The sequence below is a fragment of the Felis catus genome, chromosome B2, assembly GCF_018350175.1.
Source record: "Felis catus isolate Fca126 chromosome B2, F.catus_Fca126_mat1.0, whole genome shotgun sequence".
NCBI lineage: Eukaryota > Metazoa > Chordata > Mammalia > Carnivora > Felidae > Felis > Felis catus.
Genome location: NC_058372.1, coordinates 4,723,657 through 4,738,735, shown reverse-complemented (window position 1 = coordinate 4,738,735; position 15,079 = coordinate 4,723,657). Strand labels below are relative to the sequence as shown.

The window sequence follows — 15,079 nt, the reverse complement described above, 5'->3', positions numbered from 1 at the left end:
TAAAAGCTGAATTAGGGGCGCCTGGGTGGCTCAGTCCGTAAAGCGTCCAACTACAGCTCAGGTCATGATCTTACGGTTCATGGGTTTGAGCCCCGCATCGGGCTCTGTGCTGACAGCTCGGAGCCTGGAGCCTGCTTCCGATTCCGTGTCTCCCTCTCTCTCTGCCCCTCCCGTGCTCGTGCTCGTGCTCACGCTCCGTCTCTCTCTCTCAAAAATAAACAAACATTAAAAAAAAAAAAATAAAAGTTGGATGAAAAGCTGAAAGCTAACCTACATGATTTCCTTGAGAACTCAAGACATTCCTTCACTCTTTTCCTTCTGGGCGCAGGATTTATTTGCTCTTGATGCAAAACACAACATTTTAACTCAAATTAGGGAGAAAAAATGGAGAGGGGTAACAGGGCAGCCAGAAAGCTCCTGGACCCCAGTAGGACTCCTGGGGTCCCTGTAATTGTCTCTTACTCTCTGGGGCCAGGACAGCCCCAGAGCAGAGCCCCAGAGCAGAGCCCCGGCCTCTGCTCTCCTATGTCGGTCTGATTCTGGGTCTCACCCTGGGCAAAACCATATACAGCTTCTACAACCACGTACAGTGTCATAGAGAAAAGAGTGTAGTGTTGACAACTTGTGTGACACATTCTGAACTGTAATCATTTCCCACTGATTGAATACAGTACCCGAGAAGGTCCCACTGATGTTCCCAGAGTGTAGACGAGGCGTCGTGGGACTCCAGAGGGGTTCATTGTCCCTGTTTGCTTAGAGCTTCCCCTGAGAGGGGAACAGGTATATGAAGACCATTGAGATCTTGGGTGTTGTCCACACTGATGTCTACCCATGCAGACCATGTAGCCCTTGGGGACTGTCTACCTATGTGTTTTAAAGTTTATTTATTCATTCTTAGAGAGAGAGTGTATGTGTGTGCAGGGAGGGGCAGAGAGAGAGAGGAGGGAGAGAGAATCCCAAGAAGGCTCCATGCCGTGCTGTTAGCACAAAGCCGGATGCCAGGCTCACACCCGTGAACCACGAGATCATGACCTGAGCTGAAATCAAGAGTCAGACACTTAACCGACGGAGCCACCCAGGCACCCGTGCCCATGCTTTTTGCCTAGAGACCTTGTCACCTGCAAATGATCCTACCCTATACAAATACGCCCAATAATGGGATACTACTCTGTAATGAAGGACAAACATTCACGCAACAACACGGGGGAACCTCAAACCTGTTAAGCTAAGTGAAAGAAGCCAGACTCAAAAGACTACAGACTGGAGGAGTCCATTTATAAACTATTCTGGAAAAGGCAAAACCATAAGGCAGGAAGCAGATCGCCGGCTGACAAGGTCTAGGGAGGGGCTTGACAACAAAGGAGCGGGAGGGAAGGTTGGGGGGGTGGAACGTCTAGAGCTTGCTTGTCGAGGTGGCTGTACAGCCCCAGATGTTGTCAACACTGATGGGACCATATACCAAGAAGTAAAAGTACGCTCTATAAAAAGACACTCTGCAAATTATACCTCAACGGATTTGACCAAAAAGAAATGTTTTTAAAGAACCATTGACCAAGAATGGGTGACACAGATGTTGAAGTGAAGAGCCAGTCATGAAAAAAGTAAGATGTATTGATGGATTTATAGGGGAATGGATGGACGGCTAGATAGAAGATAAAGCGAGTCCAGCGAAGCTCAGTGGCAGAATCCAGGGGGTAGTTGTGTAGATGCTCCCACTACAATTCTTTCAACTTTTCTGTATGTGAAAATTGTTGCCAATGAAACCTTGGCACACATTTAAAGAACACATCTAACACATTTCCTTCATGATTGGTACCATTTAGAGGGGTGCTTGCAAGCCCACAAAATCCCTTCCATGCCACGGCCTCTGATGGGCTCAAAAGAGCATATTTTCTGATCCTTTGAAGCCATGCTGATAGAAGTAAAGCTTCCCCTTGTCCAGAGGGGGAGTCTCTCGAGGTTCTTTGCAGGCTCCTTTACATGTGTTTACTTGTTTTGCTTTCACACAACGTTAGCAAGTGAATCCTCTAGGCTTTGTGTCACTTGCTCGGAAATTGAAGGATTGGATTAATTTGACTCCATGGATAACAAGTCCTCGGGGAAAGAAACTTTGGGCGGCAGAAATTCAGAGTCAGCAAATATCCCAGACCCTGTTTTTTTCTGGATCTTGCCCGGCTGTGCAGGGCATGGGCTCCAGCCCTAGATGCCTCTCTCCATTTTGTGATGGGGACAAGTGTCAAACCACCCACTCACAAGCACGAGAACACCTCTGGTGCCTTGGAAACCGGGCACCACGGGAGCAGCCCGCAAGGGGACAGGGAATGGTCTTGTTTCCCAGTCGGCATTCATTTTGGCGGGGGGGTTGCAAAGATTCACTCTTCCGGGAGCATGTGGGGACTAGTTCCACCCTACATTACCATGTGGGGACAGTGGGGGCAGTGTGGCAAAGCTACAGAGTCCCAGACTCCAGGCGAGGTGAATAGTTAAGTGCACGCTCCAGTCCACATCCAATACAATCTCTTTTTACAATTATGGTCTTTGTGTGTGTGCGCGTGTGTATTTGAGTGAATCAGATGAGATATACTCAAACTGCCCGAACCCTGCAAACCTTCGTGTGCATTTATTTGGCCGTATGAAACCCGTCTAAAGAAATTCAAGGCTGCTGATGGACACAGAAAGGTATTCAAGTTAGGTGGCTACACGAGACGAGCAAGTTGCAGAACAGATCCGAGAAAACAATATGTTTAGTATGTTTTAGTCCAAGAAATGAGAATACTGTGTATGCTGTATGGTCATATATGGTCATATGCTGTATGGCCATGGGCTGGGGGCGGGTTCTAGATGACTTCCCCCCTCTCCCTTATGTGTTTGTATATTGCTTGATTCTTGCACCACAGAGACGTGATGGTTTTGTATCAGCTCAAAACGGAATGAAGATGTTTGTTTTCTAGCGTTACTGCCCAAGCTCGTGGTCTTCACAGCCTCGACAACTGGCGTGTGTACATGTGCACACACGCACACACACACATTCATATGGACTTAGACAATTTCCGATCTTGCTGTTTCGGAGGAAAACCCGACACGCACAAAGTGGGTGATGTTTGGCTCACATATTTCAAGATGGTCTTCGTCTCCTGGAACCCTCCTCCCCCTGCCCCCACCCCCAACTTAATACACTAGCTTCACGTTACCCAGAAAATGTGCTCTTTTGCTAATTTTCTGCTTTTAAGCAGAGACCAAGTTGTTATTCTAGTGAGTAAATTTTGGGCTATTTTTATCTGTCTACAAACAACCAATCTGAGAATAAAAGGCTTTGGGATCTGTCACCAAGCCCTGAGTTCTCTAATCCCTCTGCAGTTTTCTGCCTTTCTTTCTTTCTTTCTTTCTTTCTTTCTTTCTTTCTTTCTTTCTTTCAAATTTGTGTTCATTGTAGTAGTGTTTCTTCTTCCTCTCCTTCCCTTTTCCCTCCACACCCTCTCTTTTGTCCGCCCTTGGCTGGACACAGCTAAAATATCTGTCCAGATCGATGTACATACAAAGAGAGCACTTTTTCAACCAACAGAACCCCCTTGAATTATTCAAAGTATCTCCCTTTCTCGGGTTTCGCGTCCTTTTTTTCCTTGACAGTAGGAGCTGGAATGGGGCATTTGGCAATGGCACTCCCAGACTCAGTCATTAAGGCAGAAGAAGGGTGAGCCTTCTAGAGAAGCAATTAGTCTTCTGGACCATGAGAAAATAGGTAACGCCACGTTTGAAGGTGTATAAAGGACTCTTACATCAGTGGGAATGCGAGGGTCCCTAAACAAGACACAGCTGAATCCTCTGGAACTGGCAGGACTGTGGGGTAAACAAGATGTGGGACTGGGGGAGACTCAGGCCTGGCGGGGGGAGCGGGGTGGGGGGCAGCCTGCCTGTTGTCTGAGCTGAGGCTGTTAATGGACAATTTTAGCAGGTGGATAACATGGAGCCTAGAAGAATGTGTAACTTAGGGATTGTAGGGAATGTTCTAAAAGGCATCTTGCCCCCTCATTTACCGGCTCCCAAATCTTTAAGCTTACGGCTTTACAGCAAACAGACACCACCACAGGGATTCTCGTGTGGGGAGATGGACCAGAGAGGCCCGGCCCGCAGCGGAAGCAATGCCGGAGGGAACAGACACTCAGGGCGATTCCGATGGCATCAGGGCAGCAGCCTGGCGGGTACGAGGCAGCAACGTGGCTTCTGCTCCTCTGGGATGTTCGAGTGTCTGCGCGCTGAGAAGCCAGCTCGAGGCATCCCCAGGCCAGACTCCCAGGGGAGGGGCGCAGGGAAACGTGAGAGTGTCCAGGCCCGGCCCGGCCAGCAAGCAGGGAGCCAGTGCCGAAAGCCGATAGTAAGCGGGCCTGCTCTGTAAGCCGACGCTGGCTCTCGGGCAGGCAGGAGCCATCTGCGCAGTGGTGGCCCCGTGGGGACAGAGGCCGCCGGGAAAGGCGCCCCGCGCACCTTCCGTAGGCCTCTCTGGCTCCCCGGGACCTGCCCGGAGCCTCGGCCCTCGGCCTGAGCTCCATTGGAGCCACCTGTTATTTGGAAGAGACTCCGAGAGCTTTCTAGGGACCAGAGGGCTCCCCAAAGCCACGCGGGGTGAGGAGGAACCGCAAGGTGTTCTTACCTCCTTGTGCGGAACTGCACGTCCAGGACAGCCACGGACGGGAGAGCCCTCCTTCGAAATCTCGCCCGCGCTCCCAGACACGGTCCAGAAGTCCCCCCGCTGCCCGCAGGCCCCCAGCCGCCCCGTCACAAAGAAGAATGCCACCCACTGAGCCGGAACGGGCAGAGGAGCAGACCTGACAGCCGAGTCACGTTACCCCTGGGAAGGAAGTCACCAGTGGTATCTCTGAGCAGCATCCCTAATCTCAACCGTGTATCAGCTTTGTCACTGCTGTCTTCCCAGGGACCCAGGGAGCTGTCACTGGGGTCCGCGAGGGTGCCATTCTGCGGCCTTGTCCATCAAAGTTCCACCGGACGGAGAGGCAAAACCTCTGGAGGACACAAGACATCCTCGGGCTGTGTCATCTGGATGTTTTTACTGGTACGGAGAACGGCCTGGGGATCCACCGCTGGGGAAAACGCCGGGTTTTCCAGAAGAAAGGAGTCGTCGCACCCCCAGAGGCCAGAGTGGTTTTCCTGGGCGCGGCTGGACCCTCCCGCCTGCGGTGCTGCCCAGGGCTGGACGTGCGGGCAGGTGACGTCAAGGCTCAGGAAGAAGGGCCACCTTCCCCAATGCGGCATTTACCCCCCAACCGCCCAAAAGCGCTGGTGGCCCCGCTGCACTGTCCCCCACGTCACTGTCACCACTTGTGTCCTCTCAGATGCCAGCAGCCACCACGGCCATGTACCAGGCACGGTGCAAGGAGGGGACACAAGTCATGTCTTTTAACCTCCCCAGTAGCACCGTGAGGCTGGTGTCATCGTAACAGCCACGTTATGGTCAAGGAGGTGGGCACCAGGGAGGTACAGGGACCTCCCACAGGCCAGTAGCTAAGAAGTCTCCCTGCTGTCAGAGCGTTACCCTTGCCAGGGGTCCCGTCCCTCAGTGTCCCCTAACTGTGGCAGAGTAAAGGAAAGGCAGGCTCACGGCCAGCCCAGACGCTGCTGTCCTCGTTCAGAAAGTCCAGGCGTCCATCGAGCTATTGGTCACACCCCTCTTTACCTGGGGTTCTCAGGTAGGCAGCCTGGCAGGGTTTCTGGGGCGTCAGAAGAGCCCCTCTTCAGCCTGCCCACCATTGTGGATTTGGGCCTTTCTCTGGTGGCCCCTCGTAAAATGCAAATATCCCAGGGGCACCTGGGCGACTCAGTCGGGTGGGTTTCTGACTTTGGCTCAGGTCACGATCCCACGGTTCGTGGGTTCGAGCCCGGAGTCAGGCTCTGTGCTGACAGCTCGGAGCCCGGAGTCTGCTTCAGGTTCTGTGTCTCCCTCTCTCTCTGCCCCTCCCCAGCTCGTGCTCTGTCTCAAAAATGAATAAACATTAAAAAAAATTTTTTTAGGGGCGTCTGGGTGGCTCAGTCGGTTGAGCGTCCGACTTCGGCTCAGGTCACGATCTCACGGTTTGTGGGTTCAAGCCCTGCGTTGGGCTCTGTGCTGACAGCTCGGAGCCCGGAGTCTGCTTCGGGTTCTGTGTCTCCCTCTCTCTCTCTCTGCTCCTCCCCTGCTCACACTCGGTCTCTCTCTCAAAAATAAAATAAAGATTAAAAAAAAACTCTAAAAAATTTTTTAATGCAAATATCTCTACGAAGGGCAACATGTTGTAACTCTCATACCTTGGTTCCGTTACGTGGCATGCCACCCTACTACAGACCGTAAACATCTCATTACAGACACCGGGAGTGAAAAGCAACAGCCAGGGGTAGTAAGGGAAGGTGGCCTTCGAGAGTCATTGCTTTAATAAGAATACAATTTTGCTTGAACTCAAGCCTTTACTGAGTATTCTAGGTGCCGGGCATTTTGCGGAGTTATAGGCCTGTCCTAATGTCTGCAATTTACTTTAAAATACTTTGGCAGGAAGTAGATACAGCGAATATGGCAACATGGTAACGATTGTTAAGTTTAGGTGATGGGTGTATGGGATTCGTTATATTATTTTCTCTACTTCTCTGTATAGTTGAAAATTTTCATAAGAAGAAAGCTTAAGGAAAAACAAAGCTTTCCAGTAGCTCAGAATCCATGTTCTACCGCAAGGATGACATGTGGTAAGCATAATTCTAAGATGGCCCCTGACTCCTGACCCTGGTACACATGCTCTGTGTGAGTCCCTGGTCTCCAGTGTGGGAAACACCTGGAATATGATGACATTTTACTTCCAAGATTAGGTTATATGGGCAAAGAAGGATTTTACAGATGTAATTAAGATCCCTGATCCCTGATTTTGAACTAATCAAAAGGAGATTGTCCTGGGTGGGCCTGGCCTAATCAGGAGAACTCTTTGCAGGAGAGATTACAAGCAGTACCAGATACTCTCTAGTTGACCTTAAGAAAACAGAACTTCCATGGTGGAGAGAGGGCCCTGTGGGTAGCCTTTTCTTGCTGAGGGCCTCAGTCCTACCACAAGGAACTAAATTCTGCCAACAACCGTTGAGTTTGGAAGGAGACTCTGAGCCTCAGAGGGTTCAGCAGTTATGGCTGACACACCGACCACAGCATTGGCTGACCCTGAGCAGACCCAGCTGATTCATGCCTAGTCTCCCGACCGATGGAAACCGTGAGGTAATAAATGTGTATTGTTTGAAGACAATAAGCTTGTGGTGACTAGCTACAAAGCAGCAGAATACAAATACAGCTTTTTGCTGTTGAGGAAGATCTAATTAATGAGAAATAGTACTGGGTTGGAAAGGATTCCAAGACTGGGCCTGGCTTCCCTGGGTGAGGAGAATGGTGGTCGATTAGCAATGCCTGCATGGGCACGGGGGTGCAGAGTTGATTAGCAATGCCTGCATGGGCACAGAGGTGCAGAGTTGATTACCAATGCCTGCATGGGCACAGGGGTGCAGAGTTGATTAGCAACGCCTGCATGGGCACAGGGGGTGCAGAGTTGATTACCAATGCCTGCATGGGCACAGGGGTGCAGAGTTGATTACCAATGCCTGCATGGGCACGGGGGTGCAGAGTTGATTAGCAACGTCTGTATGGGCACAGGGGGTGCAGAGTTGATTAGCAACGCCTGCATGGGCACGGGGGTGCAGAGTTGATTACGAATGCCTGCATGGGCACAGGGGTGCAGAGTTGATTAGCAACGCCTGCATGGGCACAGGGGGTGCAGAGTTGATTAGCAATGCCTGCATGGGCACAGAAGTGCACAGTGGTGGCATGTGTATCTCCTATTGCCATTCAAGGTCCCTTTGTGAATTTTGGGGAAAAGGTTATTAACTTATTTTTTCTCAGTAACAGAATCACCCCGAGGGTTACTCTTGGGTCTCTGAGTCAGAGGGGATGCTGACCTGTGAGAAAAGCCTCAGAGAAAGGGGACAGAAAAAGTTATCAAAGAGAGTTTAGCAACTGCAAAACAAGGTCTAGGGCCAGCCTTGTAGGCTGGTGTTTGCAGTGAGAAACTTCTCCATTGTTCTCGCTTCAGCGTCCTCACTCTTTTCCCCTTTCCACGGCCTCTACTCCTCAGCCTTCAAACACGCACAGGTGTCCCATGAGTTGGCAAAGTCAACCCCAGGCAAAGTCACTTGATCCGCTGCTGACTCTGACTCACACTGACTCTAACACGGCGGGCCTCTTGACCACTCTGGAGGAATGTCAGAAACCCACCCCCCACCTTCCTCAGTCGCTTATGCCAAAGAGGTCAGGACCGGCCTGCTTAATGTCAAACCTGGATTAAGCATTTGTTAACACCTCATTGTTTCGTATTACAACCATGCAGAAACCTTCTCCCAAAGTCCAGGTGTTAGTCCCATAATTTAAGTACCATCGCTGTCACGAAACCGGTCCTTCTCCCAAGTTCTTGCCTGTGGAGGGAAGGCTGCCCCACCCCCACCCCATCGCTATGCAACAACACAGATCATACTCGACCCTTTCTCAGCGACACGCCCCACACCGGAGGTCTTGTCCGAAATCGGCGGGACCACAGCTCTTCTCCCCACGGACACGGAACGAAGGCTCGCAAAAGCCAGAGTCCGAACGTGAGAGGTTCAGGTGAAAGAAACATAAGAAAATTGCTAACGGCTGTTCCATTATATTAAAGATTCTGCTGCGTGCAGTTTCTTGCACGTGGGGTGCTATTTGAAACCCAAGCAGCCCAGCTGGGCCCCCCACGCTAACACATCGTCACCGTTTGCCATTTATCCTCCCAAACCCCTCATTCCTCTTAATTCAACCGTCTTCACCGGGGGCTTCTAACACGTAAGAAAGTCTCGCCAACATCTAACGAGGCTGAAACAGCACCGTGTGATGGGCCTTTAGCGAGAGCAACCACCCAGCCCTTAAACCGGGGCCCGGGGGTCCACAGTGGTCACACTGTGTGTCACGGCCTACTGTCCGCTGGTGAGTATTTAAAGAGTTAACTGCTCGTGTTTAGACTTGAGGGCTTGGACTGAGAAACTAGCATGTTTTTGTTTTCTGGAAAAGTCAGGAAACCTGGCCACGTGGGCCTCCGTTCCTCATGAAAACAACGTGACGACAATATGGTGCCCTCTTATGGGGGGCACACGTGTTCCCCGTTTACCACAGTCTCTACCGCTCCCTGTTGCCTCTGCAGGCCGAGGCCGGAAGTCACTGACGCTCGTCATCATGGCTTTACTGTTGTTTTTCCCATGACAAAGACGAGCGCTGTGAAAACAGCCCTTGACCCGCTCACGTACCTCGGCAGCCCGGCCCCTCGATTTGAACTTGCTGACACGTGGGGTTAAATGACCCTCCCCGGCAATAGACCCACACCAGTATGGCACTTATTGGGCGGTGATGGTCCCGGCATATGTTAGGAACACTCTTTCTTTCTCAGACTATTTCAACACTGAACTCTCCCTTTTGGTTAGCGTTTCTGTCAACTCAAGGGGAACCTCATGAGAGTCTGATAATTTAGGAAACACACGACTGGTCCTTTAACGGAAACGTGACTCACCCGAGTCTCACCCGCTCTAGCTACCTGCCCGTTTGATCGGACATCTGGCGCCTGGCCCCCCTGTAGTCAACGAAAGTTCCAATTCACACACCCCCTTGACTGGTGTCGATACTCATTTGTAGTTTCTATCTAGATGCAGAAATAAAGAGAGAGGCCCTCTCTCACCTGCTACTTGAAACAAGGCATATTTTGTTACCTCTAATTAGGAGGCAGCTACAGGAAGGAAGGGGGAAGGAGGGGAGGAGGAGGACTAAGGTCTTGGCGAGAGGGTGCCCTGGACGAGGAGGGGGCAGGGAGGGGTGCGGAGGGGAGGCCAGCACGGAGGAGGGGCGCAGGCCACACCCTTGGGACACTCACGGTTGAGCTGCCTTCTCCGGATCCTGTCCCTCCATGGCCTGCTTCTGACCCAGTGTAATCGTGAAGGTAGCACCATGGTCCCGGCCTGAGCCTTCTACAGCCTTCTCATGGCAGGGAGCAAAAGGGCGCCGGGGGATACGGAAGCCAAGTCCACTTGTATCAAAGGAAAAAAAAAGCACCCCAAACACAAACCGTCTTCTCTTTTTTGTATCTGAGGCTTCCGTTGACTTCTTTATCTTCTAACTTGCTTTTTCCTTTCCTTCCCTTCGCTCCCCGCTGGCCCGAAGGCGGCTGCCGGGCCGCGGGGCCGAGCCTCTCCCGGCCTCCTGTGCCATGTTTTATGCATGAAGATGATGGGGCGGTAATTTATTCTAGAGGAGCTCCTGTGTCCGCCCCGCGTCACAGCAGCCGGGCGCTGGCTGGGGGAGGGCAGGTGGCGGGTCGGCGGGAAGGACGGGCTCCCGCTCTGCAGGCAGGATTGCGGAGCTGGGGGGGGCCGGGGTCCTCACACCTTGGGGCACTTGATTTATTAACTGTTGGGTCTCTGGCACCAGACACAGGGCGGTGAACAGCACATGTTGGTGAATGGATGCACGGTCCCGTGATAACCGACGTGAGGACTTCTTTGTGCCCCCAGGAGCCCTTTGCTCCAGTTAAGCGGCTGGCTCCCTGCCTGCTCGAACCTTCCCGCCCGTGTCTCTCCCTGTACTCCCCCCACCCCCCGCCTCCCTCCCACTGGAAATCTTGTTTTCCGGTGAAGCATTCCTGAACCCACATTGACGGGGCCGGCCCCCGTGCACCTGTGCCCCTCACGGTCCTCTGGCCCGTGGCCAGACGGCCCTCGTCCGTTAGAGCTCTTCTCTGTTCGCTGGTTTGTTTTAACGCGCGTGTCCCAAAGGGAGGCAGCTTCTCGGTAGCAGGAAGTATAGTCCTTTCCCCGAGCTGCCGCGTGCCGCGGTGCGCGTGGGAAACTGGTGGCATGAAGGAGTGGCCGGGACAGTCGGCCTCCCCGATCTCCGTGGCCCCTCCTCAGACCACCCTGAATGAAGACACAGTGTAAGTAAATACACCGTGTGGGTGATAAAAACGCAGCCTCACGCGGGGCCCGCAGGTGCGGCCCCTCCAAGCAGATGGCTTTCTGGAACCGCCCTCACGCAGACGTGGCAGAGCCTCGCCCGGGAGGGAAGCTCTCCCTGATTGCCCTTCCGGACGCCCCGTCACATTGCCGCACACAGCCTACCGTCAGTGGTCAAGGCCTTAGGAACAGCCTTGCCGTGAGGCCGGGATCGGGAAAAGTGACACTCAGGTGCCCGGACTGAGCCCAAGAGAATCCACCAGCTGGCTGAAGGCAGGGTCCCTGGCATCTCTTCGGTGTCTCTCGCGGGGCCACAAGCGGGGGGGACGGGTGACTGCGGAGAGATCGGAGTCGGGAGGGCTGGAGCGGCCCCCAGCCAGAGCTGTGGCGTGGGCACGGCTTCCTCCCAGAAAGGAAATGACCCACAGACCTCCCCAGGGTTGTAGAGACGCAGTGAGATAAAGTAACTCTAGGGGTCCAGCACATTGGACCGCTCCCCGGGAGCTCAGTGGCTCTGGGCCCGGCGGGGCATAGAGTACCTTCCGAAACGTCTGGGTGCAAACTTTGGTAGCCCGCTGGCTAGCTTCGTGCCTTGAACATCACTGTGCCTCAGTTTCTTCATCTGTAAAGTGGGGAGAAGAATGACAGCCGCTGCCTTCGGGTTATGCTGACGTCATGAGTCGATACACGCAAAGGACTTAGATTGTGCTCAGCATAAAAGCATTGCTCCTGGTTGTCAGCGGCTACTGTTAATTAGCCATGTGATTTCACAAAAGGGGGCAAATTCCCTGGGCCTTTGTTTCCTTAGCTGCAAAATGGGGTATGGGGTGGGGGGGGGGTGGGAGCTGGGGTATATTATGTCAAGAATCTGGAGTATTAGTTTCCTATTGCTGCTTTAACTTATCACCACAAATTTAAAAGGACACCAATATCTTACAGTTGGGGAGGTCCAAGTCTGGAATGGGTCTCACCAGGCAGATCGCGGGGCTGGGTTCCTCCTGGAGGCCCTAGGGGGACGATCTGTTCCTTGATTCCAGGGGCCTCTGGGGGCGGCTGGTTGTCCTCGAATCTACATCCAGGGGTCTCGGTGAGCCTGGGGGACCACCACCCCAGGGCCCTTTACACCAAACATAGTGACTTGGTTAACGAGGGTCGGGGTGGCTTGGCTGGTCTACACAATCACCCCTGGGCCCTGGTGGGTCTGTATCTTGAGCTTCGTTTTCCAAAGCAGGGTGGAGGATGCCGAACAAGATTTGCACAAAAATCTATGTAAGGCAGCCACTGAGAAGGTTTTATTGGCTGTTGCAAGGGGACACAATCCCCTAGAATGACGAATGCAGGATGAGAAAACCAGGAAGCCTAGGAACGGTCGTTCTCACAGTCTTGTCTGCCCTTGACCTCCACGATCATTCGCTGCAACGCGTCTCTGCTCTTCCTGCCACTAGCGGTAAATCAGATCAGGTGGCCGCCAACCAGGCAAATGAGAGAGGAGAGGAAGCTCCAGAGAGGATGCTCCCTTCCGCCATCTTGGTTCACCGTTGGCTCTTCAAAGTCTGTGCCCGCAATGAACTTGAACCTACAGTATGTGATACAAAATGAAGCACTTTTTTTTTCTTTTTCTTTTTCTTTTTTTTTTTTTGGCAGTCGGTATCAGATCTTCTTTCCTCCTCCTGAGGCCACACATTTCCTCAGGCCTGTGCTGCCTGAGTCACTGCTTTTCTGATGCACATAATTTACAACAGCAGATGAGGGAGAACAGCGGGCCAGGGGGGCGGAAAGTACAGTTAGGTCTAAAATGAGAGGCAGTTGAAAAGTTTGCATTTCCTCTTCTCTTGTGCATTGAAATACAAATCATACCAGTTGATTCCTGATAATCACGGAGAGACTGGTGGGGGGGGGGGGGGGCGGAGCCAGAAGCAGAGGACTTTCCATCATTCTTGCCAGTTCTTTCCGGTCACGTTGGCCGTGCTGTGGGCCCACGGCTCATACCGAATGGTTCCCCTTTCTGACTCCTCAAGCTTCCCCTTTTCTTTCACTGAGCACACACTTGTAAACGGCGGGAATAAGTGTCTGTGGAGAGTGTCACCCTCCCAGGGGACATTCTCCTTTGCGCTACGGGTCGAATCTCAATTTCTGACTCTCCTCTAGGCTCGTGCTGCTATTAAACTTTCATCAGTTGCAGGATTTCATGGCCAAACAGATTCTGCCCAGGAGCAATGTGTTTAAAAGAACATGAAAAAAAAAAAAAAGGGCATAATTATGAGATCCTTTCTTCATTCTCCCTTCAACTCATTTTCAATAGGTGGAGACGAGATGCTAGGTTCAGGAGAAAGCCCACCAGCGGGTTTATTTCTGCTTTAAAACAGTCCTGGGGAGAAACAGACTTTCAAGGCCTCAGTGGAGAATGGAAACCACTGAGCTAAGGCACATAGCGCTACTTTTAAAGCCAACCGCTAAGGAAAACTTGGTATTATTTTTAAATAAAAGCTTATGAAACACCAGGAGGAAAGAACAGCACAGCACGGTATTTATTTCTCTCCTGCCACAAACACACATTAAAAAGGACATAGGGCTCAGCTTATTCCCTGGAACCGGGAAGGGAGCGGGAGCCAGGTCCTGGCTGTGGCTTTCTGGCTGGCTATCAACCCACATTGATGGAGTGCTTACCAAGAAATAGGCTTTGTGTTGCATGCTTTGAGTAGATATATGCTTTTGTTTAATCTCCCCCATGTTCTTATTAATAAGTAGCTATAGTAATCTCAATTTTTTAATTTTTATTTATTTTTGAGAGATAGGGAGACAGAGCGTGAGTGGGGGAGGGGCAGAGAGAGTGAGGGAGACACGGAATCCGAAGCAGGCTCCAGGCTCTGAGCTGTCAGCACAGAGCCCGATGAGGGGCTCGAACCCATGAACCGCGAGATCGTGACCTCAGCCGAAGTTGGCCGCTCGACCGGTCGAGCCACCCAGGCGCCCCACTTCTCTTCTGTTCACCCCAAAGTAAAAATGAAGAATCAAAACCTCCCAGAACTTCGGAGCTGCAGAGAACTCGGGGATCACTGCCCGACCCCTTCACATCACGGGAGGGGAAGCCGAGACTTAGACAGAAATGTCTCCTCAGTGGCCCCAAACCAGTTAGTTCCTGAGGCAATCTTAATACCCCATCGTTCTTTCCACGTTCACAAGCCGTCACAAGCCTGACTTCTCGCGTATGAAATGCATGCATTGTCGGCAGTGTTTTGGACATCATGTTTTATGTGTGAGCAAACAGCATCGCAAGAACTGCATTTTAAAATGGTGCTGTGATGGGGCGCCTGGGTGGCTCAGTCGGTGAAGGGTGGGACTTCAGCTCAGGCCATGATCTCACAGCTCGTGGGTCCGAGCCCCCCGTCGGGCTCTGTGCTGACACCTCGGAGCCTGGAGCCTGCTTCGGATTCTGCGTCTCCCTCTCTCTCTGCCCCTCCCTTGCTCATGCTCTCTCTCTCTCTCTCTCTCTCTCTCTCTCTCTCTCTCAAAAATAAAATAAAAACATAAAAAAAATTTTTTTTAATGGTGCTATGAAACCAGAGCTTCCCAAAGGTTTCACGCGTGTGGTTCCCAGAGGGATACTCATCTGACTGGGGGCACGTATATTTTTACACATTTTTAGGACGGAAAGGGAAGAGAGTGGAGGGAGATAAGGAACACAGTGAGGGATGGTCTCTCCTCGATGTGTCCGCCGAGGGTCCTGGACCCACAAGAATCTGGGCGCCTGCTTGAGGGCGGTTGTCCAAGCAGCCCGGAGGTGTTGACTTCACTAGGTTAACCCGATTCAGATTTTTTAGATGTTGTCGGCACTGGCCATATAAAGATGAACAATACGTGGGTTTGCCCCGGAGAACCTAAAGTCCCGTGGGGAATGAGGACCGATTCACAAATAACTCCATTACCGGATCCGACGCGGTGGGTGTTGGAGCTAGGCCCCGTGGAGCCATTTGGGAGCCCGGATGATAAAGAAATGATTCCAACAGGAGGAAGGCACGCTGGGCAGGTCTGGGGAGGCGGCGGCATCCGA

The 15,079-nt window shown here is 52.2% G+C and overlaps 1 protein-coding gene across 5 annotated transcripts in view; it reads right to left on the bottom strand.

The window, feature by feature from the left end:
- The window catches only part of RIPOR2 (RHO family interacting cell polarization regulator 2), a 232,957-nt gene extending 222,764 nt beyond the window's left edge, over positions 1-10,193 (bottom strand). Inside the window, exon 1 of one of the 5 annotated variants that reach the window (XM_045057051.1) lies at positions 9,954-10,193. In XM_045057051.1, coding sequence (XP_044912986.1) covers positions 9,954-10,029 — 76 coding nt within the window. In that variant the 5' untranslated portion in view covers positions 10,030-10,193. The remainder of the gene's footprint in view (positions 1-9,953) is intronic. The other 4 variants (XM_023253613.2, XM_023253612.2, XM_023253604.2 and 1 more) reach the window with 4 other exon arrangements.
- Positions 10,194-15,079: the final 4,886 nt, after the last annotated feature.